At 39.8% G+C, this 27,723-nt stretch overlaps 1 protein-coding gene across 2 annotated transcripts in view; it reads right to left on the bottom strand.

Moving 5' to 3' along the window:
- FMN2 (formin 2) overlaps nt 1-27,723 on the bottom strand; it is a 310,405-nt gene that overhangs the window by 43,876 nt on the left and 238,806 nt on the right. For both annotated transcript variants that reach the window (XM_060286264.1, XM_060286265.1), the window contains 2 exons: nt 27,296-27,388; nt 15,572-15,623 (listed from right to left, as the gene is read on the bottom strand). In XM_060286264.1, the coding sequence (XP_060142247.1) occupies nt 15,572-15,623; nt 27,296-27,388 (145 nt within the window). The remainder of the gene's footprint in view (nt 1-15,571; nt 15,624-27,295; nt 27,389-27,723) is intronic.

Here is a 27,723-nt window from a genome sequence, read left to right as displayed (position 1 = left end):
ACTTTCTGGTAACTGCACTGCAGTCTGAGACTTTTGCTATCCAGTCTTCCTTCCTTCCCTCTCCTCCATGGGAGCTGGACCTGCATCCAGATCTAACAGCTGCCCTACCATCCTCTGGATCCCTTCCTGTTTCTCCCAGTAAATCCAGTCTTGGCACCTGCTTCTTAGAGAACCTGAAATAACATAAGTGGAGCCACAAGGAGCCTGAGAAAACAAGCAGTAAGTTGAGGTCTGGGACAGATTCAGTCACCACCCCACTGTCCTGCGTGGCACGTGGCATGGACCCTGGCACATTGGAGGCTATAAACTGCTAACAATATCACCGAGGTGGCCTAGAAAAATATCCTTGTGTGGGAATGTCCTCGCAGGTGTGATTATTCAGGCTACTGAAGACATGGTGAGAACAATGCCACATAGACAGCGGAATTGGCTGACTACGGCTAGGTTGGATTGACACCCTGCTGAGGGATAATGAGAGGCCCTGGGCTTAACAGACAGTTAAAGACTAGGGGCAACTTGGTGGTTTGGAAAGAGACAGTTGTCACCTGTAGTGAGAGAACAGATAAAGCTGCACAACAAAAAGAAGATATAACAGCCAGGCTGAAGAGTTCCAGAGACATTTAGATGCACAGCCAAGCAGGTCTGCTAAGCTAAAGTCAGACCCTGGCTGGGAAAACCTGGGATCCCAAAACAAGCGATGAAGATAACTGACAGTCACCCCTACAGATCCCTAAAACTGTCAAGAGTTTGTAGAGGGCCCCACTCTTCTCTAGTAAAGGTGAGCACGTCAGCTAGGGAAGTGCTAGACCTGATGTAGGAAAAGAGATTATACACCCATGTTGCTGCAAGAATTAGCCATGTGTAGTGGCAGGAGTTGGGGGCGGCTCTTACAGGCCTAGAGTAAGCTATGGCCAAGGCAGAGGAGAGCAGGCATGGCTCAGCTGTCCTGGACAATCGCAGAGCAGGGAGTGAAGAGGCTGAGGGCAGTGGGCATGCCTGTGTGTATCACACGAGTCCAGAACACTGAGCAAAGGAGTACTCCACGGGAGGTCCCAGAGGGCCCACCACACATCAAGGCTGTCAAGAATGCACTGGCAACAGGGGCGCTGATGTTGCTCTGTGCTGTGGGCCAGGGAAGCCAGTAGGAGAGATCACAGCTGAGCCCATTAAAACCCATGGGGATGATGGAACCCGGGAGTACAGGGGCCAATGGTGAAGCCCAGTGGCCAGAAGCCTGGGGACCAGTTATCATCGTGACTGACAGGGGGTCTTCCCTACAGAGAGTGTGGAGATGGTTACTAGATCATGGTATCCTTAGAAGCAAAAAAAAAAAAAAAAAAAAAAAGACATTGCTTAACATCTACAATCAAATAAAAGGGCAAGAATAGAGGAACAGGACGATAAGGGCAGTTGCTTTAATAAATTGTCAAGATCCCTTGCTCAGTTCCTGGAATTGTGCTGATTTCAGATCCAGAACCCACCGACAAAAAGGATGACCCTGAAACGCTGTGGGGAGCATGTACTGTACTGATGCCCTCAGTCCTTTCCCAAAGGGCTCTGTAGCTACTGCTCAGGGATAAAGGGAAATATCCAGGCATTTTGAGAGGTATGGGACACAGGATCTGAGCAGACATCTACAGCTTTGTCATGGCCACCTGCACTAGAGGGGGGCCCCACACACCAGAAGTCCCTGGGCCAGAGCCCCGCCCATCAACGAGACAGCAGCCTCAGCAGAAGGCAGGGCCTGGCAATCAAAGGGACCAGGGTCCAGCCACGCCTATGAAACCACCCACAATAGTCAGCCTGCCACAACAGAAGGACCAATGCAGCCCAATAGGGGCACCCCTAGAGCATATAGCTCTGGTGTCCAGAGGGGAGTGTGCTGCTGGGACCCACAGGATATTTCCTACAAAAGGCCACTTCTCCCAGGTCAGGAACTGTAACCAACCTACAAGATACATAGAAGTAAAAACAGCAAATTATGCAAAATGAGGCGACAGAGGAACATGTTCCAAACGAAGGAAAAAATAAAACCCCAGAAGAACTAAGTGAAGTGGAGATAGGCAACCTACTTGATAAAGAGTTCAAGGTAATAAAAGTAATGACCAAAGAACTTGGGAGAAGACTGGATGAACAGAGTGAGAAGTTAGTTTTCAACAGAGTTAGAAAATATAAAGAACCAAACAGAGATGAAGAATTCAATAACTGAGTTGCAAGGAGGAGACTCAAGTAGTGAATGATTAGAGAAGTGAGAAAATGCAGAAACAAAGGAAAAGCAGTCAAGCAAGAAAAGTAATAGCATGAACAGCAGTTCAACCATAACTCAGAGTCACAGGACCCTTAGTGCCTCCTCAGGGTTCTATACAGACCATCTTGATGTATATCCTCCAGTTGTTCTGTAGGAACTAAGACCCCACCCAGTGGAGGATAGTAACTACATGCTGACCACAAGCCTGTAGACCCCAGACTGACTGGAGCCAGAAGACTGATGATGGAGATTCTCAAAACATCATCCTGTTACCTCATCACCAGTCAGTCAGTAGAATGTCCATGACATGATCACATACCCTGTGACTGTTACCCCTAATGTGGCTTTTAAACCCTGCCTTGAAAGCCATCAGGGGTTCAGGTCCTTTGAGCATGACCTGCCTGTTCTCCTTTCTTGGCGCCTGCAACAAATGCTCTACTTTCCTTCATCACAACCCGGTGTCAGCAGATTGACTTTGCTGTGCATTGGTGAGCTGACACAGGCTTGGTTTGGTAACAAAGTGAGTTAAAACTTCACATACCTTTATGGTAAATTAATAGATAATGGCTAAATAAATAAATAATGAAGTAGTCGTACAAGGCTATTATTGAGAAATATGGCAGAAAATACGAGAGGAAACAGCTAAGAGAAAGGTAAATGGGTGTAAGGAAGGGTGGGGCAGGAGGTGGCTGCTTTTTGTTACAAGTCTGGTGGTACTAATTGACTTTTTCAACTCCGTCTATATTGGAGAAATGAAAATTGATCAAAAGCGGAATGAACTAGAGAAACAACGTATGCCTGGAAAATATAAGAATAATGAACAAGCCAAAAAAACTTTCCTAAACTAACTTGACTACCTATCCTCTGCAATTTGTTACTTAGAAGAACAACAACAAACAATAGATAACTTAGAAGTAGTAACAAAAATAGAAATAAACATTGATATTCTGTGGCTACCATGCTTGGGAAGCTTCCCCCAATTTTAAACCCTATAAGTATTTCCCATTATTTTCTTCTGGTTAAAGTTTCAATTTTAATGTTTATTTCCTTAATCCTTTTGCAATTTATTTGGTTAATGGCCTGAGGCAGAAATCTAGAAATCTAGATCTACTTCTGGCAGAATCTCACTATCCTAAGGTTGATTTTCCCCTTCTGAATGCTAACACCTTGTTCACTATTTCAAAATGCCTTCATTTTGCTGCTCTGTCACTGACTGTCAATTTTTCAGATTCCTAGATTTAGCCAGTGAGAAACTTCAAACAGAAAACGTTAAAGGCAGTGTTTTGCTTCTGAGCTGGCATGTAAATATGTCTTTTTTAGGATGGAATTAAGAAATAACAATTTTTAAAATGCCAGTACCCTTTTATACTTATGCTTATATGTTGTGTAATAGCTAGCAGCAAACCTTCTCTTTTTTTCTAATTTATGAATTATTATCTGGGAGACATGATGTCCCATCCTTCACTTGTTGTTCTATAAATCTTACAATTAATATCACTAAATTTATTCTGCATCAAATGATAAACATTATACTTGAAATAAGCTACCAAGTTTTGGATTTTGACATTTAGTTTTCTTTTAAAATTTTTTATCAAAATAGTACTAGAGTGGGTAGTTATTTGTGGTTACTGATTTTAAAAAATGTTTTAACATAAAAAATTACTTAGATATGCATCCCCTTATATTCCTAGTACATTTTGACCTTGAAATGTATAATAGGTTATGAAAAAAATGCCATCGTCTTAAATCAACATAGTAATATTTAACAACTGCAGATTTAGCAAAGCAATAGGACATTTATGACTATTTTAACTCTTGCTACTTGTTTTCCTTATTGTCTGCTCATTTCTATTAAAATGCTACAATGCAAGATAATTCACAGAGTTTACAGAAATATTATAATGCTGAATAACTGTGTGTGTGCAAGTTATTGGGGAGGTTAGGGAAGAGATTCTCCCCTCCCCCCAGAGATTTATATGAGGAAATTAGAGCTCATAATCCATTAAAATAGAACCTCGCATTTTTCTACAGGTACTGTGTAAGGAAAGCACTTTTAACAGCATGAAAGTGTAAAATGTATACTGCTTTTAACATGAGGTCCAAATTCTGATAGTCTGTATCTGAGAACATGGCTCAGCCACTTAAATAGCAGAGTTGATAAAACATATGTTTCAGATAAAGTTGGTAGGTTTGAAGTATTATCTTTATTTATCCTTATCTAACCAGGAACATGTGGAATGTAACCAAAGAGAAAAAGGAAAGATAAGCTGCATGAGTTTTGAAAAAGATGAGACTTGTATTTTTATATTCATGAGTAAGGACAGGAATTAAAAGGTCCTTAACACAGATTTTAAAAATATGTATGTCAACCTGTAAGGCACTGTTTCTCTTAAGACATCACTGGAGCATCTGAGGATCTTCAAGTGAATATCCTCAGATGCTCCAGTGATGTCTTTTGAAATATCAGAAGCAATAATTTTCTGGTTATTTGCTAATGGGCCTATATTTCAAGTTCTCTAAATAAATGACTACAGAGTACCTGTGTTACCAATATGCAACCATGCTTTCGGTTGTCACCAAATGCTTGAAATGAAATCAATTTCAAAAGAGTGAGGTCTAAGTTTCAGGTCATAAAAAAATAACATGGGATAAGACACTCTACTAGATATTGACTCACCACACCCTAGAATAAAACAAGAAAAAATACGCTTTATGTAGTCACAAAGTGAGATGATGTGCTTTATGTTTAGTGCAGTGTCTTTATCACGTCCTATTTCTAGTTTTCCCTTTCTTTTCTGTTTATGGAAATTATTTTCCAGTTTCCTGCTGCCTTTTTTCTCTCTCCTTGCTCTCTTTCTGGTGGATTCTTGATGGTGAGTAACTCAGAGTCAAGAACCTTCTGGCCTACTTTCTTACAGGTTTTTTAGACCAATTTTGAAAACCAATGTCAAATATTCTCATTTTTTAAAAATTGAATTCAATATCATTAAGTCAAAGAATTTTCATCAATTCATGATGTTTTTCCCAGAAGTACTAATGATTATATTGCTAAAAAATGTAAAGACTACAAACAAAACCAAAAAGACTTTACGAATTATTTTATGAGGATATATTTTCATAACTTTAAAAATAATCCCCAGTCACTTGGGGAAATGTTTTAGTGGGTTAAAGAATACACACTAAGGTTAGGCAACTTTCGGGAAGCAACCTGCATCATTCATGCTAATCTAGGGACTGATGTGCCAATAATACTCTTACTCCTTCAAAAATCAGTATAGATGCAAATTTCCAAACCACAGTATTACCAGAGGGATTAAAATGTATTTTCATTGCAAATATGCTACTGTTTCTCCTTAGGAGTCTCTGTGGCCAGGAGCAGGGCCTGTGGTCTTACCTGGGTGCGCTGATATTGCTTGGGGAAGGAGCGGGGAGGAGAGGACCTGGGAAAACCTTGGACCTTTGAAAGAAAGTGCTGTTTGAAAAGTAAAATATTGCATACTCTCTGGGGAAGAAGCTGTGTGTGTTGTATATCTACTGCATGTTTAGCTACTGTGTTAAATACAGTATCTACTTGACAGCTTTGACCACCCACATAAATGAAGAAAACCGAGATCATAAAGACAGATGACCCTGCAGTTGGCCTAGGAGTGTTGCTATCTTCCTCCTGGATGCTTCCTGCAGACACACTTCAGTGGGGCCAGAATCTATGCAGTGTTTTCCCTCCGACTCTGATGCAAAGTTTGCACGGTAAATGCAGCTATAAATTCCACTGGTCTGAGCCCATAACTATGTTGCCCCTCAGGACAAATGGTGAGCAAACCACGCAAAACAATTCTTCATGCTGCTTTTCGTATAAGTTTACTCACATTTGGTGTATGCAACTGTAGCCACAAAGTGAGATGATGTGCTTTATGATATAAAAGTTCCCACAAAGAAAAAGTCAACCTATTAAAAGGTCATTCACTAGTCACAAAATTATCTCTTTTTAACCCTTATTGGTACACTACCCACACCCCCAAGTCAAAGTGCCATTGTTTCTTAGCTTTAGAAGACTTGCTGCGCTCATAGCCCGAGCTGGACTTCTCGAGCCCGTGCCACCTGTCTGGAAGTCAATCAGATCCACCCTTTTGAGAATCTGCAATGATAGCTACAGAGAAAATTCAGACTTGGGTCATTAGTGGCAGGTCCACATGGTAAACATCATGAAGTGAGAAGAATATCAGGTAATTACATTGTGCCAGGCACTATTCTATTATTCTTCTCATTTTAGAAATGAAGAAATGGAGGTACAGAGTTTCAATAAATTTCCCCAAATCAGATAACTTTAAAAAAAGTGGAACCAGGATTTGCTAACCACTCCACTCTAACCTGGTCAGGGACTGGGCCCTGTGCTCACCCCTGCCTGGTTCCCATCCCCCTGAGGCTATTTCCCTTTACCTTGGATTCTGGAGCCCTCTGAGAAATCCTTTGGGGGTTTTACTTAATTTAAGGTGGTTCTCTGTAAATTGTAACCAAATTTTCCCCTCTAACGACAATCTTCTAAAGAAGATTTCTAATTTGCCTTATGAAATATGTCTACAGATAAAGTCACGTATAACTGTTTCATTTTTCTCTTAGTTTCATTCTACCCAGAAAAATCTTTTCCTTCAATCAGAAAGTAACTACTTTTATTCAACTGTTTTTTTTTTCCTAGAACATCTACTGTGCTAGAAGCATAGTTTCTCAAAATGTACAACCCTAATAGATTTGAATCATGATATGGTTAAATACACCTGTTATCTTAAATTATTACCCCTTAGCTTTTCTACTACTTTCTATACTCTAAAGTACAAAACAGTGGGCAAAACAGTGTGTACTCTCTTGGGTCTTCATCCTCCCCACACCCTGCAAGAACACAGGGATTAGAATCTTTAATAAAAATGTGGCGACTTCACTCCTCTTCTTCTTGCTTACACAGGAAAAAACTTTAGGAGTTCTAACCTCTTTTAGGTTGGAGAACTTAGCTTCTGGAAACACTTTAGCCTAGACTAGGCCCAAATATATTTTAAAATATTGGAGTGGGGAAGATTTTATCAACCCTATACAACAGGAAATTTTCCATTTTTAAAACAAAACTTTGCAAAAGGGCAGAAATTATTTGATGCATTTTCCCCCTTTATAATTACAAACCAAAACTGAAAGGAAACATACCAAATTCTCTAAAGCAGAAGGTCCTGAAGTCGTTCTATTCAGAATGCATAAAAGCTAAAACATAAAAAAATTCAGTAGAGACTACCACTTCAGAATGTTTTTTATAACTGACAAAGGCCAGCAAATCTGCACAGGGTGTCAGAGGGCCCCACACTGTTGAAAGTCACTGGTTTTATAAAAAGTTGAATAATGTAGCCACAGAAGAAAACCCCTTTGTCCAAAGAAAAGTGCTGTACCTAAAATGCACACCAAGGCCTGAGAGTGGAAGGTGTGAGAGAGTTTTCTCCAATTTCCCCTGGAAGCCTTCCTCCTGTAGGCCTCCAAATGGTGACCCTCCTGGCAGGATGTCAAGTAGTTAACAAAAAAATCTAAATTGGAAAATACAAACTGCAACTTTGCTTTACTTTATCAATATTGTTAATAGAATGATGTAATTGTTTGGGAGTTTTACAAAGATATTCCCTATCACTTCAGTTTTAATACCAGGCTGCAGCCTGCCTGGTATGCCAGACTAAGCCAGATAAACACAAACCTATCAATGCAATCCCTATCAAATTACCAAGGATATTTTTCTCAGAACTAGAACAAAAAATTTTTAAATTTGTATGGAAACACAAAGACTCCAAGTAGCCAAAGCAATCTTGAGAAAGAAAAATGGAGCTGGAGGAATCAGACACTCTGACTTCAGACAATACTACAAAGCTATGGTAATCTAAACAGCATGGTACTGGCACAAAACAGACACGTACATCAATGGGACAGAATAGAGAGCCCAGAAATAAGCCCATGTGCTTATGGTCAATTAATCTATGACAAAGGAGGCAAGAATATACTATGGAGAAAAGACAGTCTCTTAAATAAGTGGTGCTGAGAAAACTGGACAGCTACATGGAAAAGGATGAAATTACAACATTCTCTTACACCACACACAAAAATAAACTCAATATCAATTAAAGGCCTAAATGTAATACCAGAAACCATTATACTCCTAGAGGAAAACACAGGCAGACCACTCTTTGACATAAACTGCGGCAATATCTTTTTGGATCTGCCTCCTAAAGCAAAGGAAATAAAAGCAAAAATAAACAAGTGGGACCTAATTAAACTTAAAAGCTTTTGCACAGCAAAGGAAATGATAAACAAAACAAAAAGACAGTCTACAGAATGGTATAAAATATTTGCAAATGATACACTGACAAGGAATTAATTTCCAAAATATACAAACAGCTCATACAGCTCAATATCAAAAAAACAAAGAACCCAATCAAAAAATGGGCAGAAGATCTAAATAGATATTTCCTTAAAAATGACATAAAGGTGGCCAAAAGGCACATGAAAAGATACTCCTCATCTCTAATTATTAGAGAAATGCAAATCAAAACTACAATGAGGTACCACCTCACACTGGTCAGAATGGCCATCATCAGAAAATCTACAAACAGCAAATGTTGGACAGGGTGTGGAGAAAAGGGAACCCTCCTACACTCTTGATGGGAATGTAAATTGGTGCAGTCACTATAGAAAATAGTACAGGGGTTCCTTAAAAAACTAAAAATAGAGCTACTATATGATCCTGCAATCCCACTCCTGGGCATATATACAGAGAAAACCATAATTTGAAAAGATATATGCACCTCAATGTTCATCGCAGCAATGTTTACAATAGTCAGGTGATGGAAGCAACCTAAACGTCCATTGATGGATGAATGAATAAAGAAGATGTGGTACATATATATGATGGACTATTACTCAGCCATAAAAAAGAATGAAATAATGCCATTTGCAGCAACAGAGATGGACCTAGAGATTATCACACTAAGTGACACAAGCCAGACAGAGAAAGACAAATATAATATGATATCACTTATATGTGGAATCTAATAAAACGCTACAAATGAACTTATATTCAAAACAAAAATAGACCCACAGACATAGAAAACAAACTTATAGTTACCAAAGGGGAAAGTAAGGGGGAGAGATAAATTAGGAGTTTGGAATTAACATATACACACTACTATATATAAAATAGATTAAAAAAACAAGGACCTACTGTATAGCACAGGGAACTATACTCAACACTTTGTAACAACGTATAAGGTAAAAGAATCTGAAAAAATATATAGGTATGTATAACTGAATCAACTTGCTGTACACCTGAAACTAACACAACACTGTAAATCCTATACTTCAATTAAAAAAGAAAAAGAAAATCTGCTCTTTTTCTATTTCAAAATCATTTTCACCATAAAATATGGTTTGTACCTATAGAATAAAAAAAAACAAAGAACTTCTAAGAAAATTTTGAAGTTAGCCATAATTTATAAATAAGAACCGCTGAGTGTGAGAAGTCAATTTTATAACTCCCAGTCTCATTATTCTTTAAATTTAGATATAAAGGAATGGCCATTTATTAGACAAATCTGGAATTGTTACATTTTCTGCCTGTGAGCTGATACAGACACTGACTAATTCTGTGGGAAAATAAAAACTATCATATTTGGTCTGGTGATACTTTCCCATAATTGAAGAAAGCTATGATGCTAATTAAAAAGAAAATAAAAGCAGAGCCTGAAATAAGCACATTCAGTGGCGATGCAGCTGACAGACAGGTTTCTGGTGAAGCCCACCCTGTAAGACATTCATCTGGCTCACCCAGGAAATCATCTGAAGATGAGAACACGCTTGTCCGATGTGCATTTGGGTTTGGGGTGTGTGGTTCAAGACTCATCTGCTCAGTCGCCTTACTTTCTGGGAGAACTGAAGAGTTTGATCAAACTATTTATCTAAAATTTACATATTTTTGTTCATGTGAAATAGTAACTTAAAGTCCCACTTCTCAGATTAATAGCAAGATTGCATGAATAGACAGACAAGTTAGCACATAAAACTACTGTGCTATCAAATGGAATATAAAAAAGATCGGATTTGCTTTAAAAGTTTACTAACCATTGTTTCTTTTGAATATTTTTCTTTAGTTAGGGAATCATAAAATGACCTGAAAAACACATAATATTCCACCATAGAAAAGAATCCTAATTAATTTCTTGATAAGAGTTCACTATCCATTTTAAAATGACTAAAAGTCAAGACTTTTTGTTTTCCAAGTACTCAAACATAAAGACAAATCAGTATAAAATTCCCTTCAAAGCAAGCCAATAACGAGTTTGTGCAGTTTACAGCAGATTTTCACACAAATATGCTTTTCTAGTAAGACCTCTTACTATCCACACTTGAGGAAACTCTGCATATTGTAAAAAGCAAGGTATTCCATTCCGACAACCTGATGGATGGTGGGGGGTGGCTGAGTAAGCCAGGCTTCCAACCACATTTGGCGTGGTTTTCCAGGTGCCATTTGGGGTGGACCATCAGGGTTCAGCCACCACACTGGCCACCTTCTTTCACAGCGACCTTGGTGGAAATACGCAACACTAAATGGCCTCAACACCATTGGGGAACTTCTGTTTTGGTATCAAAAATATCCCCAGGACATTTATAGTTCAGCACAGCTATCACAATTATCTGTAAATGACTCTCAACCCATTCTAGAAACTAAAGCACAAACATCTGCCACCAATTTGTCACTTGGTATCTTGTGAGGTGCAAACTAAAAGTAATAGTTTTCAGTTGTAATAACATCACTGCCCCAATGAAGGGCCAACAGAGGCAGGAGAATGAGGAAGGCCAGCTCTGCTGTGATGACAAACTGAAATCACGATTGGAGGGATGACAGTTGAGGTTCATGAAATGGAGTCAGGTGGCTACTGAGGACCAGGTCTCAGACAGGTCTCTGCCCTACTGAGAACCTGAACTTTCTATGAACTGCACCAGGTCCAAGGACACCACCAGCCGTATTCAGAACAGCACTTGCCAGCTGCACCCTTAAGGTCTCAAGCTCTCCCCTTGTAACTATGCAACCATTTCAGATCCCACGTGTCCTTAGTTAACAAGCACCCTTACTTCTCGCCAGCTCCAATTCTAATTCTTGACAATTTATGTAACCTTGCAGGTTTTCTGCCTTTATAAACTTCCCCCATTTTGTAGTCCGGTGGAACACAATTCAAATTCTTGACTCTGTGTCTCCCAGGCTGCAGTCCTAACAAACCCCAAATAAACATCTTTTTATTTCAATCAGGTCTCTGTTCTGAAATTTTGGTTAACAGCAGGGACTTAAATACGCAGACCAGGTAGAATGCTTAAATACCATCTTACCCCCAAATGGATTTCAGCTGACTTAATAGTATGGCACACCGAAGATAATAACCTCTAATAAAGTAAAAATAAAAGAAGGGGTGGAAGGCTGAGAAGATATGCGAGCCTGGTCTCCCCTCTCAGGGCCTTGCTGAGGCAGCTCAAATATCTAGAGATCAAATAAAGAGTGAGAGTGTGTGTGCTTCCCTTAAAAAATTTTTGGGAGGTGGGGCTGGGGGTGAGGGGTGGGTAGAAGTATTTTTTCACAAAGAGAGCACAAAGAGGAAGTCCAAAGTCCAAGGCTTTGGGTTCCAAAATTTATGTAGGTGGAGAGAGCATTTGGTGGCCTAGCGTGGGGCGTGGGAGTGGGCCTCACCCCTGGGAAGGAGACCTGAGACTCTGGAACTTGGGACAAGCCCCCCAGCCTGCCCGAGTGGCAGACCTCAGAGCGGCAGGAGGGAGGGCGTCCACTGCTGGTCCCCATGGTTCTGGGAGCAGCATGACCTCAGCAGACGAGGTGTGCTTCTTCTGTGGCTACTAGACAGACTGCAGACAGGCGTCTGATCTGAGTTTTAAGCCTGGCTTCCTAGGAGTTGGCCCTGGGTCAGAGCAGCGCACTGTGCAGCCCATGGCTGGTCAGAAGTTGTGCGGGAGCCCCCGGCCAGGGGGCTTCCTGCATCTGCTGATGGATCTGGACACAGCTTGGGGAACGTTGTTGAGTCCTCTCCACACCCTGGTCTGATGGCCCGTGAGTGAGGGTGGCCTCGCCCACCCTGCCCAGCCCCCGGAGGCTCCTTCTTGGCTGCCTGCTCGCTAGGCCACCCTGTGGTCACTGTCTGCATCCCGGAGCTGTGGGTCCTCCTAATTGTCCTCCACCGAGACCTCCACTGCTTTCCACGAGGCGTCCTGCACGGAATTCTCCTTCGTTCCAATAGAGTCGGTCCCCTCAGACGGAGCTGCAACGTTGTGGACAGGATCTCTGGGCTCCGCATGGGAGCTGAAGCCAGAGGAGGGCGCTGGCCTATGTGCCCCAGCGGGGACCCCAAGCCTCCCAGCAGGAGCCCCCTTTCCGGAGGAGGGAGGGCCTCACCCCATCAGCCGGGGGTGCATTGAGGCAGGGAGCCCCATCCTCTGCACATGCTTGCCTAGAGCAGGACTTCTCAGCACACAGCGGCTAGAGGGCTGGGCCCAGCCCGGGGAGGACAGCCTGCTCGGAGGCCCGAGGGGCATCCACGGCCGTGGCTCAGATGCCACCACCTGCTGTTCTCACCAAGATGTAGCAGATTTCCTTGAAATGAATGATTTCCCATTTGCTGGAGGCTGTTAGAACGTGTTTTAGAAATGTTAAGTGATTGTTTTATATCCTTTTCTCCAGTGAAATTGTTGTTAGTTGGGAAGAGAGTTCACTCTGGAAATCAGTCTCCTAAGCTTAAGTGTTTGGGTGAGTCCAAAAGAAGGGGATTTCGAAAAACCCATAGGAGGCAGGTTCCTACACATATATTTAACTTGGAAAATTTAATTATTCTGAGCTGATCTCTACACACTCACCATGTGTGTATTGTTTATTTCACAGATAAGGACACGGATTCAAAAGTTATGGTAAATCCTTGGAGCCACAGCTCCAGCAGTTTGGAGCAGGTGCAGATACACAGATCTGACACCAAAATCTATGCTCTAATAATGCTTCCAGGCGGCCCAATCCCAGATTCAGCAGAAACAGTGAGGAACATAGAACGCACACATAAACACATGCCTGATTCTGAAATCTGACTCTGCTTTCTGCTTCCACCACCCAACATTTTGTAATCTGATTATGATAATAATGTGAAAATAACATAGCAATTAACATATTAGTCACTTACTAAGTGCTGAGCATCTGGCAAACACTATCTGACTTAATTCTGCAGGGGCCACCCCAGAATGTCTCTTGGGCATTTGGATTATTTCCAGCTGAAAATAATCAAGGACCAAAAGACTCAGGAAGAAATTCTGACCTTGCCCCTAAATGCCTAAAGAACTTAGATAGAGGGTTTGCTCCTGGAATAGAGCTTTCAGCAGAGGTATCTGCAAGAATATGGGGGTGAGGGGGCGGCTCTTGGCAGGGCCTGCACATCAGTCCACTCTGTGCCTGTCGTCTCTGCTGGCCCAGCAAACACTGGTTTAAGCAAGCATCTGCTTTTCTGTCTCCTTGTGAATTGCCTTCCTCCCCTCTGAAGTCCTAAACCAGTACCACAACATCCTCTTTTGTCTTTAGCTGAAGGTGGTATTTAAGTTTTCCTGGGTCTCTCCCATGTATACTTGTTATTAAACTTTTCTGTGATTTTCTCCTGTTAATCTCTCTCATGTCAGTTTAATTCTTAGACCAGCCAGAAGAACCTAGAAGGGTAGAGGATAACGTCTTCTTCCCTGACATCTCTACCTCGCCAAGTAGTCACTGCTGTCCCGGGGTTAGGGTTTGGACCCCAAGGCACAGCCATCACACACGAAAGGCCAGGGCCACACCGCCTACTGCAGAGAATTACTACTGACTGCTGTCCAGGTCATGCAGCATTGCTACAGAAATGGTACAGAGACTTAGTTCTTTTAGGAATGTTTCACAGGATCCATAATTCTTACTTTTATTTTTAAATTTCAGAGTTAATTATCTAAATTATAAAGATGACTCTTTTATTAACAGATTTGTCCTTAGCCAGAATTCCTTTCATACAATTAACTGAAATTCCTGCTTGTTATAATTTAAGGTCTTCACCTCGGTTTTTGCTTTGATAGAAACTGGCCAATTCTGTTTTACCAATTTGCCTGCAATACAACTATTATGTATGTGATATCTGTTCACAGACATATGGGATCTTGCCTCATAAAGTAATAGCAAAGAACCTCTTTTATCAACATTTTCCCAAGAGTAATCAAATTTCTTTAGAGACTGTGATGGTTAATTTGACGTGTCAGCTTGGTTGGGCTGTGGTAACTGGTCTGGGGTCAAACACCAGTGTAGATATTGTTGTAAAGGTATTTTTTAGATGTGATTAACGTTTAAATCAGTAGACTTTGAGAAAAGCAGATGACCCTCCATAACGAGGATGGGCCTCATCCAATCTAGCTGAGGGAATTAAGAAAAAAAGACTGGTTACCCAAATAGGAAGGAATTCTGTCTCCAGAATGCTTTCCGACTCAAGATTGTAACATCAACAACATGCAGAATTTCCCGCCTGTTTTGAGCCAATTCCTTAAAATCAATCTCTATCTGTAGGTGTGCACACCCCGCCACACACCACACACACAGAGACACACACCCCCACACACACACCCCACACGCCACACACATACAGACACACACTCCCCACACACCACACACACCCCCCACAGACATACACAAACACCACACACACACACACACACACACACACACACACACACACACACACACACACACACACACCTATGGGCTCTGTTTTCTGGAGAAATCTGACTAGCACAGAGAGGAAGAAGTGGAGAAGATTGATGCAGAGAAGCAGAGATTTCTGAGATACTTTTCTACGTTCACCCATGATTGCAAACCTCCATTCTGGAAGTAAGGGTTATGTAAGGGGAACTCAGGGTGCCGGCCCAGCTGTGGAAACTCAATAGTGTCCTATAACCAAACCCTTCATCCTTTTTTCTTAAGATAGTTTCTCTTAAATTTCTACAATGCTAAATCCTATTCTACAGAGAAGGTGCTAAGCTAGTCACAATAATTGGATACTTAACAGATTTATATGTCAACCAGAGTTATAAAATAAAAGCCAGAAATCCAATGTATCATCAAAGTGCATATTGAATTAGTTTCTTTCTCTTTTATGCTTGAGAATAAAAATTGAGCTAATGATTGACTCCTTGAACTGAAGCATGCTAAGCACTTTCTAAGTCAACTCTGAGAACAAACGCTGAAAGAAAACAATTGCTCACCATTTATGAGTCTCTGTCAGTGAGTTCTCCTCCGCTTCTTGGTCAATTTTAGCTGAAAATGCAAGAAAAGAAAACAAGATGAGATAAATGATAAATGGTTATAACCACCTCAAACAAAACAGATCCAAATAATATGAAATATATTTTAACACATTATTAACACTAAGGTACTCCAGACAGAAGTTTATTTTAAATCTATGAAGAGATATGATTGAATAGGTTATGTTTAATTTTCATTAAGCTAATACTACTTTCTAAGTAATTTCTTTAGATCAGTCACATTAATCTGAGAAAATAAAACACTAGAAAACTTGATATTCACATCAAATTTGTTTGTCAAGTATTTAAATGTCAATAATTGGCTGAAAATAACTCTCTCAAGCAAAGGTACAAAAACCAAGTAAAAAAACCTAAATAAAAATGGTTTGTGACCTTCTTCACCAGTGCTCTCCACACCAGGTCACAAGTGAACAGATCCAGAGATTATTCCCATGCAGATGTAAGATAAAATACTAACGCTTTCTACTAATTCCAAGTGATGAGATGACAGTGCATGCATTTATTTGCTATTAGATTTGTCTAAAAATAAAGAATGGTAGCCGGACACAAACCCAAAGATCAAATTTGGGAAAGAGATTACACCATTATTTAAAAATTATTTAAAATAACACAGAAACTCCCATCATATAATATACGTATGGCAGTGACCTTCACATTTTTTGACCAGTAAGCATTCTAGGAATTTACGTATTAGTTCATACACATGTATTTGACATTGAAAGCTTCAAAAATACTCCTACTTCTCACCATGTTAATATTTTTAGCCTATTCCATTAGATCTCAAAATGTAGCCACTAAGTTGATTTCATGCTTCAGTAATGATCAGTCTGAAAATCACTGAGCTACTGGACAAAAAGTTTAAAAATAAATGAAAAAGACCCTGGAGCTAGTGAAAGAAGTTGTCTTTTCATAACCATTCCCCTTTGGGTCACACTCACGGCCATTTGGAGAAATTAGAAGACAAAGAGGAGCAGAGCAAACTGATTCTAAAAATTGGAGCTGTGAATTGAAGCAAACCCCTGGTCCCTTGGAACTGTCAGCGTCTCCATCAGGACTTAAACAGTCATCAGCATGGGCTGGTTATTGTATGTCTGAAGGCCTGCACAACGTCTGCACAGCCACTGTGGAGTGTTGTTGGCCCCTCTCTGCAGGACTGTGCCAATATATTTTTTTAAATTTTTATTGGAGTATAGTTGACTTACAATGTTGTGTTAGTTTCTGCTGTACAGCAAAGTGAGTCAGTTATACACATATACGTATCCACTGTTTTCTAGATTCTTTTCCCATGTGGGTCATTATGGAGTATTGAGTAGAGTTCCCTGTGCTGTACAGTAGGTCCTTATTAGTTATCTATTATATATATAATAGTGTGTATATGTCAACCCCAATCTCCCAGTTTATCCCTCCCTCCCTTACCCCCTGGTAAACAAGTTTGTTTTCTACATCCATGACTGTCTGAATTTAACAGGGATACTTGGAGCTGGCAGCAGAGATTTTTCCCCCTTTCCCCTTTTGTTCTTGAGAGTGTTTACATAAGTCTACAGGTCAATCATTAGTTATATTAAGAAAAAGAATACATGTTCCATGACTTCACTTTGAAAAGTCTCCAATGTTAATATATTTTCTTACAAAGCCTGCTCTGGGCTGCTTAGCATGAAAATGGTTGGCTTCCGTAAGTAATTCTAGAACCACAGAAAGTTTCTTTAAGGGAAAATAACAAAGCACCACAATGATTACCATTTTCAGGAAGGACATTCTCCCAACTGCCTGTGTGTCTTTTTTTTTCTTTTGTAAAATATAGAGATTAAGACTGAAAAAGAAAGAAAATTTCTGGACTATTTTAAAACCATCAAGTAAATGACATATGAAATTTAAAACACCCTAAAATTAGATTCCAGAGATCTGTGTTCTATTTGTGATTCTGCCACTGAAATTAGCTTTGTAATCTTAGATAAATAGATTAATCTGTTAACATACATAAAATATTTAGCATAGTGCCCCCAAAAGTTAGTAGGGACTAAATAAATGTTCTTTGAAAACGCTGGATCTCAAGCTCTTGAAATTCCTAAAGTGATGTTCAGGTTTTCAAGTAAAAATGGAACATGACATATGAATAAAGTTATTTCCTATAAACCATGCAAACTTCCAATTGCTAATTATTTCATTCTCTGACCTATTTTTTCAGAGACATAAAAATTATTTTCAGTTAATTTCTAATGGCACAGAGGGCTTTGTGACTAGTTTTGAAAGCCAGTGTTACTTTTAGCAGCATTTTCCTACATATTTATAATCTTCTATTGATAAAGTTTATCATACCAAAGTATGCAAATTACTACTTCAAGTAAGATTGATTTTCCCTTTCTTTATAGCACACAGATCATTTCTTTTTTGACATTTCAAATGGGGATGGCAGCCTTCTAGTTTGTTCATGACAATTGTTAACTGTAGGATACCTAAAAAAGCATTTAAAATAGGCCAACAGGGGAGGAGCTTCAAGATGGCAGAAGAGTAAGACGTGGAAATCACCTTCCTACCCACAAATACATCAGAAATACATCTACATGTGGAACAACTCCTACAGAACACCTACTGAATGCAGGCAGAAGACCTCAGACCTCCCAAAAGCCAAGAAACTCCCCACGTACCTGGGTAGGGCAAAAGAAAAAAGAAAAAACAGAGACAAAAGGATAGGGATGGGACCTGCACCAGTGGGAAGGAGCCGTGAACGAGGAAAGGTTTCCACACACTAGGAAGCCCCTTCGCGGGCGGAGACTGTGGGAGGCGGAGGGAGAAAGCTTCGGAGCCACGGAGAAGACGTCAGCAACAGGGATGCAGAGGGCAGAGCGGAGATTCCCACACAGAGGATCGGTGCCGACCGGCACTCACCAGCCCGAGAGGCTTCTCTGCTCACCCGCCGGGGCGGGCGGGGCCAGGAGCTGAGGTTCGGGCTTCTGTCAGATCCCAGGGAGAGGACTGGGGTTGCCGGCGTGAACACAGCCTGAGGGGGGCTAGTGTGCGACAACCAGCTGGGAGGGAGTCTTGGAAAAGGTTTGGAGCTGCCGAAGAGGCAAGAGACTTTTTCTTCCCCCTTTGTTTCCTGGTGCACGAGAAGAGGGGATTAAGAGCGCCGCTTAAAGGAGTTCCAGAGACGGGCGCGAGCCGCAGCTAACAGCGCGGACCCGAGACGGGCATGAGACGCTAAGGCTGCTACTGCCGCCACCAAGAAGCCTGTGTGCAAGTACAGGTCACTAGCCACACCCCACCTCCCGGAAGCCTGTGCAGCCCGCCACTGCCAGGGTCCCGTGATCCAGGAACAACATCCCCAGGAGAACGCACGGCGCGGCTCAGGCTGGTACAACGTCATGCCAGCCTCTGCCTCCACAGGCTCGCCCACATCTGTACCCCTCCCTACCCCTGGACTGAGTGAGCCAGAGCCCCCGAAGCAGCTGCTCCTTTAACCTCGTCCTGTCTGTGTGAAGAACAGACGCCCTCAGGCGACCTACACGCAGAGGTGGGGCCAAATCCAAAGCTGAACCCCGGGAGCTGTGCGAACAAAGAAGAGAAAGGGAAATTTCTCCCAGCAGCCTCAGTAGCAGTGGATTAAATCTCCACAATCAGCTTGATGTACCTGCATCTGTAGAATACCTGAATAGACAATGAATTATCCCATATTGAGGAGGTGGACTTTGGGAGCAAGGAAATATTTGTTTTTCCCTTTTTCTTTTTTTCTGAGTGTGTATGTGTATGCTTCTGTGTGTGATTTTGTCTGTATAGCTTTGCTCTTACCATTTGTCCTAGGTTCCTCTCTGTCCTTTTTTTTTTTTTTTTTTTAATGCTTTTTAGCACTTGTTATCATTGGTGGATTTGTTTTTTGCTTTGGTCGCTCTCTTCTCTCTTTCCGTTTTTTTTTATTACTTTAAAATTTTTTTAATAATTATTTTTACTTTCATAACTTTATCTTCTCCCTCTCTCTCTCTCTCTTACTTTCTTTCGTTCTTTTTCTTTCTTTTCTTTCCTTCTTCTACCTTTTATTCAGAGCCGTGTGGATGAAAGGCTCTTGGTGTTCCAGCCAGGCATCCGGGCTGTGCCTCAGAGGTGGAAGAGCCAAGTTCAGGACACTGGTCCACAAGAGACCTCCCAGCTCCACGTAATACCAAATGGGGTAAAGCTCCCAGGGATCTCCATCTCAACGCCAAGACCCAGCTCCATTCAACAACCAGCAAGCTCCAATGCTGGACACCCTATGCCAAACAACTAGCAAGACAGTAACACAAACCCACCCATTAGCAGAGAGGCTGCCTAAAATCATAATAAGGGCACAGACACCCCAAAACACACCACAAGACATGGACCTACTGAGCAGAAAGACAAGATCTAGCCTCATCCACCAGAACACAGGCACTAGTCCCCTCCACCAAGAAGCCTACACAAACCACTGAACCAACCTTAGCCACTGGGGGCAGACACCGAAAACAACGGGAACTACAAACCTGCAGACTGTGATAAGGAGACCCCAAACACAGTAAGTTAAGCAAAATGAGAAGACAGAGAAACACACAGCAGATGAAGGAGCAAGGTAAAAACCCACCAGACCTAACAAAAGGAAAGGAAATAGGCAGTGTACCTGAAAAAGAATTCAGAATAATGATAGTAAAGGTGATCCAAAATCTTCAAAATAGAATGGAGAAAATACAAGAAATGTTTAACAAGGACCTACAAAAACTAAAGAGCAAACAAAGTGATGAACAACACAATAAATGAAATTAAAAATTCTCTGGAAGGGATCAATAGCAGAATAACTGAGGCAGAAGAACGGATAACTGACCTGGAAGATAAAATAGTGGAAATGATTACTGCAGAGCAGAATAAAGGGAAAAAAATGAAAAGTAATGAGGACAGTCGCAGAGACCTCTGAGAAAACACTGAATGCACCAACATTCAAATTATAGGGGTCCCAGAAGAAGAAGAGAAAATGAAAGGAACTGAGAAAATATTTGAAGAGATTATAGTGGAAAACTTCCCTAATATGGGAAAGTACATAGTTAATCAGTCCAGGAATCAGAGAGAGTTCCAAACAGGATAAATCCAAGGAGAAACACTCCAAGACACATATTAATCAAACTATCAAAAATTAAATACAAAGAAAACATATTAAAGGCAGCAAGGAAAAAACAACAAATAACACATAAGAGAATCCTCATAAGAGTAACAGCTGATCTTTCAGCAGAAACTCTGAAAGCCAGAAGGGAGTGGCAGGACATATTTAAAGTGATGAAGGAGAAAACCCTTCAACCAAGATTACTCTACCCACCAAGGATCTCACTCAGATTTGATGGAGAAATTTAAACCTTTACAGACAAGCAAAAGCTGAGAGAGTTCAGCACCACCAAACCAGCTTTACAACAAATGCTAAAGGAACTTCTCTAGGCAAGAAACACAAGAGAAGAAAAAGACCTACAATAACAACCCCAAAACAGTTAAGAAAATGGGAATAGGAACACACATATCGATAATTACCTTAAATGTAAATAGATTAAATGCTCCCACCAAAAGACAGACTGGCTGAATAAAGACAAAAGCAAGACCCATATATATGCTGTCTACAAGAGACCTACTTCAGACCTAGGGACACATACAGACTGAAAGTGAGGGGATTGAAAAAGATATTGCATACAAATGGAAATAAAAAGAAAGCTGGATTACCAATTCTCATATCAGACCAAATAGACTTTTAAAAAAAGACTATTACAAGAGACAAAAAGGACACTACGTAATGATCAAGGCATCAATCCAAGAAGAAGATATAACAGTTGTGAATATTTATGCACCCAACATACGATCACCTCAATAATGAGGCAAATGCTAACAGCCATAAAAGGGGAAATCAACAGTAACACAATCAGAGTAGGGGACTATAACACCGCACTTTCACCAATTGACAGATCATCCAAAATGAAAATAAATAAGGACACATAAGCTTTAAATGATACATTAAAAACGATGGACTGAATTGATATTTATAGGATATTACATCCAAAAACAACAGAATACACTTTCTTCTCAGGTGCTCATGAACATTCTACAGGACAGATCATATCTTGGGGCACAAATCAAGCCTTGGCAAATTTAAGAATATTGAAATCGTATCAAGTATCTTTTCTGACCACAATGCTATGAGACTAGATATCAATTACAGGAAAAAATCTATAAAAAATACAAACACATGGAGGCTAAACAATACACTACTTAATAACCAAGAGATCACTGAAAAAATCAAAGAAGAAATAAAAAAATACCTAGAAACAAATGCCAGTGAAAACATGATGACCCGAAACCTATGGGATGCAGCAAAAGCACTTCTAACAGGGAAGTTTATAGCAATAGAATCGTACTTTAAGAAACAGGAAACATCTCAAATAAACAACCTAACCTTACACCTAAAGCAATTGGAGAAAGAAGAAGAAGAACAACAACAAAAAAAAAACAGTTAGCAGAAGGAAAGAAATCATAAAGATCAGATCAGAAATAAATGAAAAAGAAAGGAAGGAAATGATAGCAAAGATCAATAAAACTAAAAGTGGGTTCTTTGAGAAGATAAACAAAATTGATAAACCATTAGCCAGACTCATCAAGAAAAAAAGGGAGAAGACTCAAATCAATAGAATTAGTACTGAAAAAGAAGTAACAACTGACACTGCTAAATACAAAAGATCATGAGACATTACTACAAGCAACTCTACGCCAATAAAATGGACAATCTGGAAGAAATGGACAAATTCTTAGAAATGAACAACTTGCCAAGACTCAATCAGGAAGAAATAGAAAATATGAACCGACCAATCACAAGCACTGAAATTGAAACTGTGATTAAAAAGCTTCCAACAAACAAAAGCCCAGGAACAGATGGCTGCACAGGCGAATTCTATCAAACATTTAGAGAAGAACTAACACCGATTCTTCTCAAACTCTTCCAAAATATAGCAGAGGGAGGAACACTCCCAAACTCATTCTATGAGGCCACCATCACCTTGATACTAAAACCAGACAAGGATGTCACAAAGAAAGAAAACTACAGGCCAATATCACTGATGAACATAGATGCAAAAATCTTCAACAAAATACTAGCAAACAGAATCCAACAGCACATTAAAAGGATCATACACCATGATCAAGTAGGATTTATTCCTGGAATGCAAGGATTCTTCAATATATGCAAATCAATCAACGTGATACACCATATTAAAAAATTGAAGGAGAAAAACCATATGATCATCTCAATAGATGCAGAGAAAGCTTTCGACAAAATTCAACACCAATTTATGATAAAAAAAAAAAACCCTGCAGAAAGTAGGCATAGAGGGAACTTTCCTCAACATAATAAAGGCCATATATGACAAACACACAGCCAACATCACCCTCACTGGTGAAAAAGTGAAAGCATTTCCACTAAGATCAGGAACAAGACAAGGTTGCTCACTCTCACCACTCTTATTCAACATAGTTTTGGAAGTTTTAGCCACAGCAATCAGAGAAGAAAAGGAAGTAAAAGGAATCCAAATCAGATAAGAAGAAGTAAAGTTGTCACTGTTTGCAGATGACATGACACTATACATAGAGAATCCTAAAGATGCTACTAGAAAACTACTAGAGCTAATCAATGAATTTGGTAAAGTAGCAGGATAAAAAAATTAATGCACAGAAATCTCTAGCATTCCTATACACTAATGATGAAAAATCTAAAAGTGAAATCAAGAAAATACTCCCATTTACCATTGCAACAAAAAGAATAAAATATCTAGGAATAAACCTACCTAAGGAGACAAAAGACCTGTATGCAGAAAATTATAAGACACTGATGAAAGAAATTAAAGATGACACAAATAGATGGAGAGATATACCATGTTCTTGGATTGGAAGCATCAACATTGTGAAAATGACTCTACTACCCAAAGCAATCTACAGATTCAATGCAATCCCTATCAAACTACCACTGGCATTTTTCACAGAACTAGAACAAAAAAATCTCACAATTTGTATGGAAACACAAAAGACCCTGAATAGTGTTGTAGTTTATCTTATGACAGGGCCGAAAGTAAGCTCATCACACGAGATGAATTGTGCCGAAGCACAGCAGTAGAGGGCTGCCGCTCGCTCAGGCAAAACAGTGCCGTCTGTCCTGCTGTGGTAGCTTTTATTAAAGCATTATCTATGTTTACATTTAAGACTTATTTTTTTAACATTCCAGAAATGCCAAAGCAGCAACATATGCTTCTATTGGTTATACAGGCAATAATGGGCTTTCTTAAAAACATGCCGTGCTTCGTCCTTGAGCGCAAAAGCAGCATAAAGTTCCCACCATTATTTTGATTATACTGAAGTAGCACAAGGACATTTCCTTGCATTCCCACCATTTTGATTATACTGAGGACACCTCATGGATCAGTGCCCAAAGCACTCAATGCTTATTCGCAGGAGGCCCCCGGTTTGCCGGGGGGGGGGTGGGGCTCAAAGCATTCAGGACTGTTCACAGTTCTGGCTTATTCACATGCCCCCTGTTTGCCGGGGGGGGGCTCAAAGCAATCAGGACTGTTTGCAGTTCTGGCTTATTCGCCAGCCCCCAGTTTGTTCGGGGTGGGGGGCTCATGGGTCACGTCTCCTTTCCATGTCCTCAGTTATTCCACTACAGAATAGCCAAAGCAATCTTGAGAAAGAAAGACGGAGCTGGAGGAATCAGGCTCCCGGACTTCAGACTATACTACAAAGATACAGTAATCAAGACAGTATGGTACTGGCACAAAAACAGAAACATAGATCAATGGAGCAGGATAGAAAACCCAGAGATAACCCCACACAGATATGGTCACCTTATCTTTGATAAAGGAGGCAAGAATATGCAATGGAGAAAAGACAGCTTCTTCAATAAGTGGTGCTGGGAAAACTGGACTGCTACATATAAAAGAATGAAATTAGAACACTCCCTAACACCATACACAAAAATAAACTCAAAATGGATTAAAGACCTAAATGTAAAGCCAGACACTATTAAACTCTTAGAGGAAAACATAGGCAGAACACTCTATGACATAAATCACAGCAAGATCCTTTTTGACCCACCTCCTAGAGAAATGGAAATAAAAACAAATATAAAGAAATGGGACCTAATGAAACTTCAAAGGTTTTGCACAGCAAAGGAAACCAAAAACAAGATGAAAGGACAACCCTCAGAATGGGAGAACGTATTTGCAAATGAAGCAACTGACAAAGGATTAATCTCCAAAATTTACAAACAGCTCATGCAGCTGCATATCAAAAAAACAAACAACCCAATCCAAAAATGGGCATACTACCTAAATAAACATTTCTCCAAAGAAGATATACAGATTGCCAACAAACACATGAAAGACTGCTCATCATCATTAATCATTAGAGAAATGCAAATCGAAACTACAATGATATATCATCTCACACCACTTGGAATGGCCATCATCAGAAACTCTATAAACAATAAATGCTGGAGAGGATATGGAGAAAAGGGAACCCTCTTGCACTGTTGGTGGGAATGTAAATTGATGCAGCCGCTATGGAGAACATTATGGAGGTTCCTCAAAGAACTAAAAATAGAACTACCATATAACACAGCAATACCACTACTGGGTATATACCTTGAGAAAACCATAATTCAAAAACAGTCATGTACCACAATGTTCATTGCAGATCTATTTACAATAGCCAGGACATGGAAGCAACCTAAGTGTCCATCGACAGATGAATGGATAAAGAAGATGTGGCACACATATACAGTGGAATATTACTCAGCCATAAAAAGAAACAAAATTGAGTTATTTGTAGTGAGTTGGATGGACCTAGAGACTGTCATGAAGAGTGAAGTAAGTCAGAAAGAGAAAAACAATACCATATGCTAACACATATATGTGGAATCTACAAAAAATAAAAAATGGTTCTGAAGGGGCAGGACAGGAATTAAGATGTAGACATAGGGAATGCACTTGAGGACACCCGTAAGGGGAAGGGGAAGCTGGGACGAAGTGAGAACGTGGCATGCGGATATATATATCACCAAATGTAAAATAGGTAACTAGTGGGAAGCAGGCGCATCGCACAGGGAGATCAGCTCAGTGCTTTGTGACTACCTAGAGGGGTGGGATAGGGAGGGTGGGAGGGAGATGCAAGTGGGAGGAGATATGGGGATATATGTGTACGTATAGCTGGTTCAGTTTATTATACAACAGAAACTGACACACCATTGTAAAGCAATTATACTCCAATAAAGATGTGAAAAAATTTTAAAATATTATATAATATAATCACATATTATGTGAACAAGTATATGAGTGACACACTCATTAACGTTTTAGGATGTGAAATCTAGCAAATTGTTTGATTTCTCTTTTAATGAGTTATAGAATTAAGGACTCCTTTCTACCCATAAGCAAAACAGAATATTCCATAAAATTACAGTTTCTTGATCCTAAAAGTCTACTGGATGGAAAAATGAAGATTCATTTCATTCATCAAGAGCTGAGTGAGCTGTCAGGCCCAGCTAATTTGTAACTACAGGACACTGATTTCAGTCAAGGACTATTTAAGAATCAACGGGTAGATTTTCCACTCTAAGTCATGAGGACCTGAGGAAATGGAAATGACAATCACTCTGATACGTGACGGACCAAATTTCTGTTTCTATTGTCATGATTATCTTAAATGATTAAATGGTATTTTCCCATCTAAAGAAGAGCTGTGCTTAATGCCGTATCAAATTCCAGCATTAACTCATTCACTGTATATCATCATTAAAGACACTTGAACAACGTATAAAAACCACAGAGGATGGAGCCAGTCTTCAGAGCACTACTCGGCCTCAGTCTCAGGTCATGTCAGTCTCTGGAGAATTCCTGAAAGAGCAAGAACCTTCCCAAAGCATGGCTTGATATAAATCTGATCTTCAGAAGATATGTATATAACTTTCCAAAGCAGAAATATTTGGAGTAGTGAATGCTTTGATATAAGTTTCAAGGATTTCAATCAGCAATAGATTAATAGAATTTTTAGTTTCTTTAATATTGTCTAAAATTTTCCATCCCTGCTTATTTCATAGGAATATAGGAAGAATCAGTAAGATAACATTTATAAAGTTTTTAAGGTCCCTGGAAAAACTGTGTTAAATATCCTGGGTTATGTATACATCCTATAAAATATAGAATATAATGTTTTGAAGATCAGAAAATCATCAATATACCTTGTTTCTGAGCACAATGTTTTGACAAAGCAAATAAACACCAGGTTGAACTGAAGTGATAAGTGTAGATAAAACTTAAAAGAATATCTAATTTTCTATCACAAAAAGATAAATATTTTAATGCCTTTAAAAATATATGCTATTTTATAAATATATATATATGCTATTTTAACTAATAACTATTGTATTTACTGTCATTAAAAAAACAGGAATAATGAGTATTATTCACAAAACAGCATGTTTAGCCAATTGCTTGTCTGTCACAACTGTGTGATTCGTGATTAAACATCATTTATTTTTCTGTGATGTCAAAATAATCCCTTTTAAACCAATGCGTATTTTTCAAAATGCCTTCTACCTTTCTGCTGAACAGGGAGGGAAATGCAACATATCTCTTCTGAATTTACCTTGAAAAATAAATTGTTCCATGTTTTCTTTGAATGGCTGGATGTGCTCTTTTGAGGACACCTGGTACACTTTCCCCGCTTCAACCTCACAGGCTGAAATTAGAAAGAGACATTGTTCAGAATGTCACACCGCTAACAGTGCATTAAAACAATTCAAAATATATATTAACTAGTGTTAGAAAATCCTGCTAACCATGATAACTGACATATGTGTCTACACATATTTAGAAATATCCAATGCTGACAGAAGGTTTCACTTTAGGGGACTGTAAAAATAAACTTAAAAAAATTAAAGTATAATTGATATACAATATTATGCTTCAGGTGTACAACATAGTGATTCGATATTTAAATACATTATGAAATTAATCACCATGATAAATCTACTAACCATCTGTGACTGTACAGTTATTACAATATTATTGACT

This window comes from Globicephala melas, chromosome 16 (assembly GCF_963455315.2).
Source record: "Globicephala melas chromosome 16, mGloMel1.2, whole genome shotgun sequence".
NCBI classification, from domain to species: domain Eukaryota; kingdom Metazoa; phylum Chordata; class Mammalia; order Artiodactyla; family Delphinidae; genus Globicephala; species Globicephala melas.
This window is presented reverse-complemented; position numbering and strand designations above follow the sequence as displayed.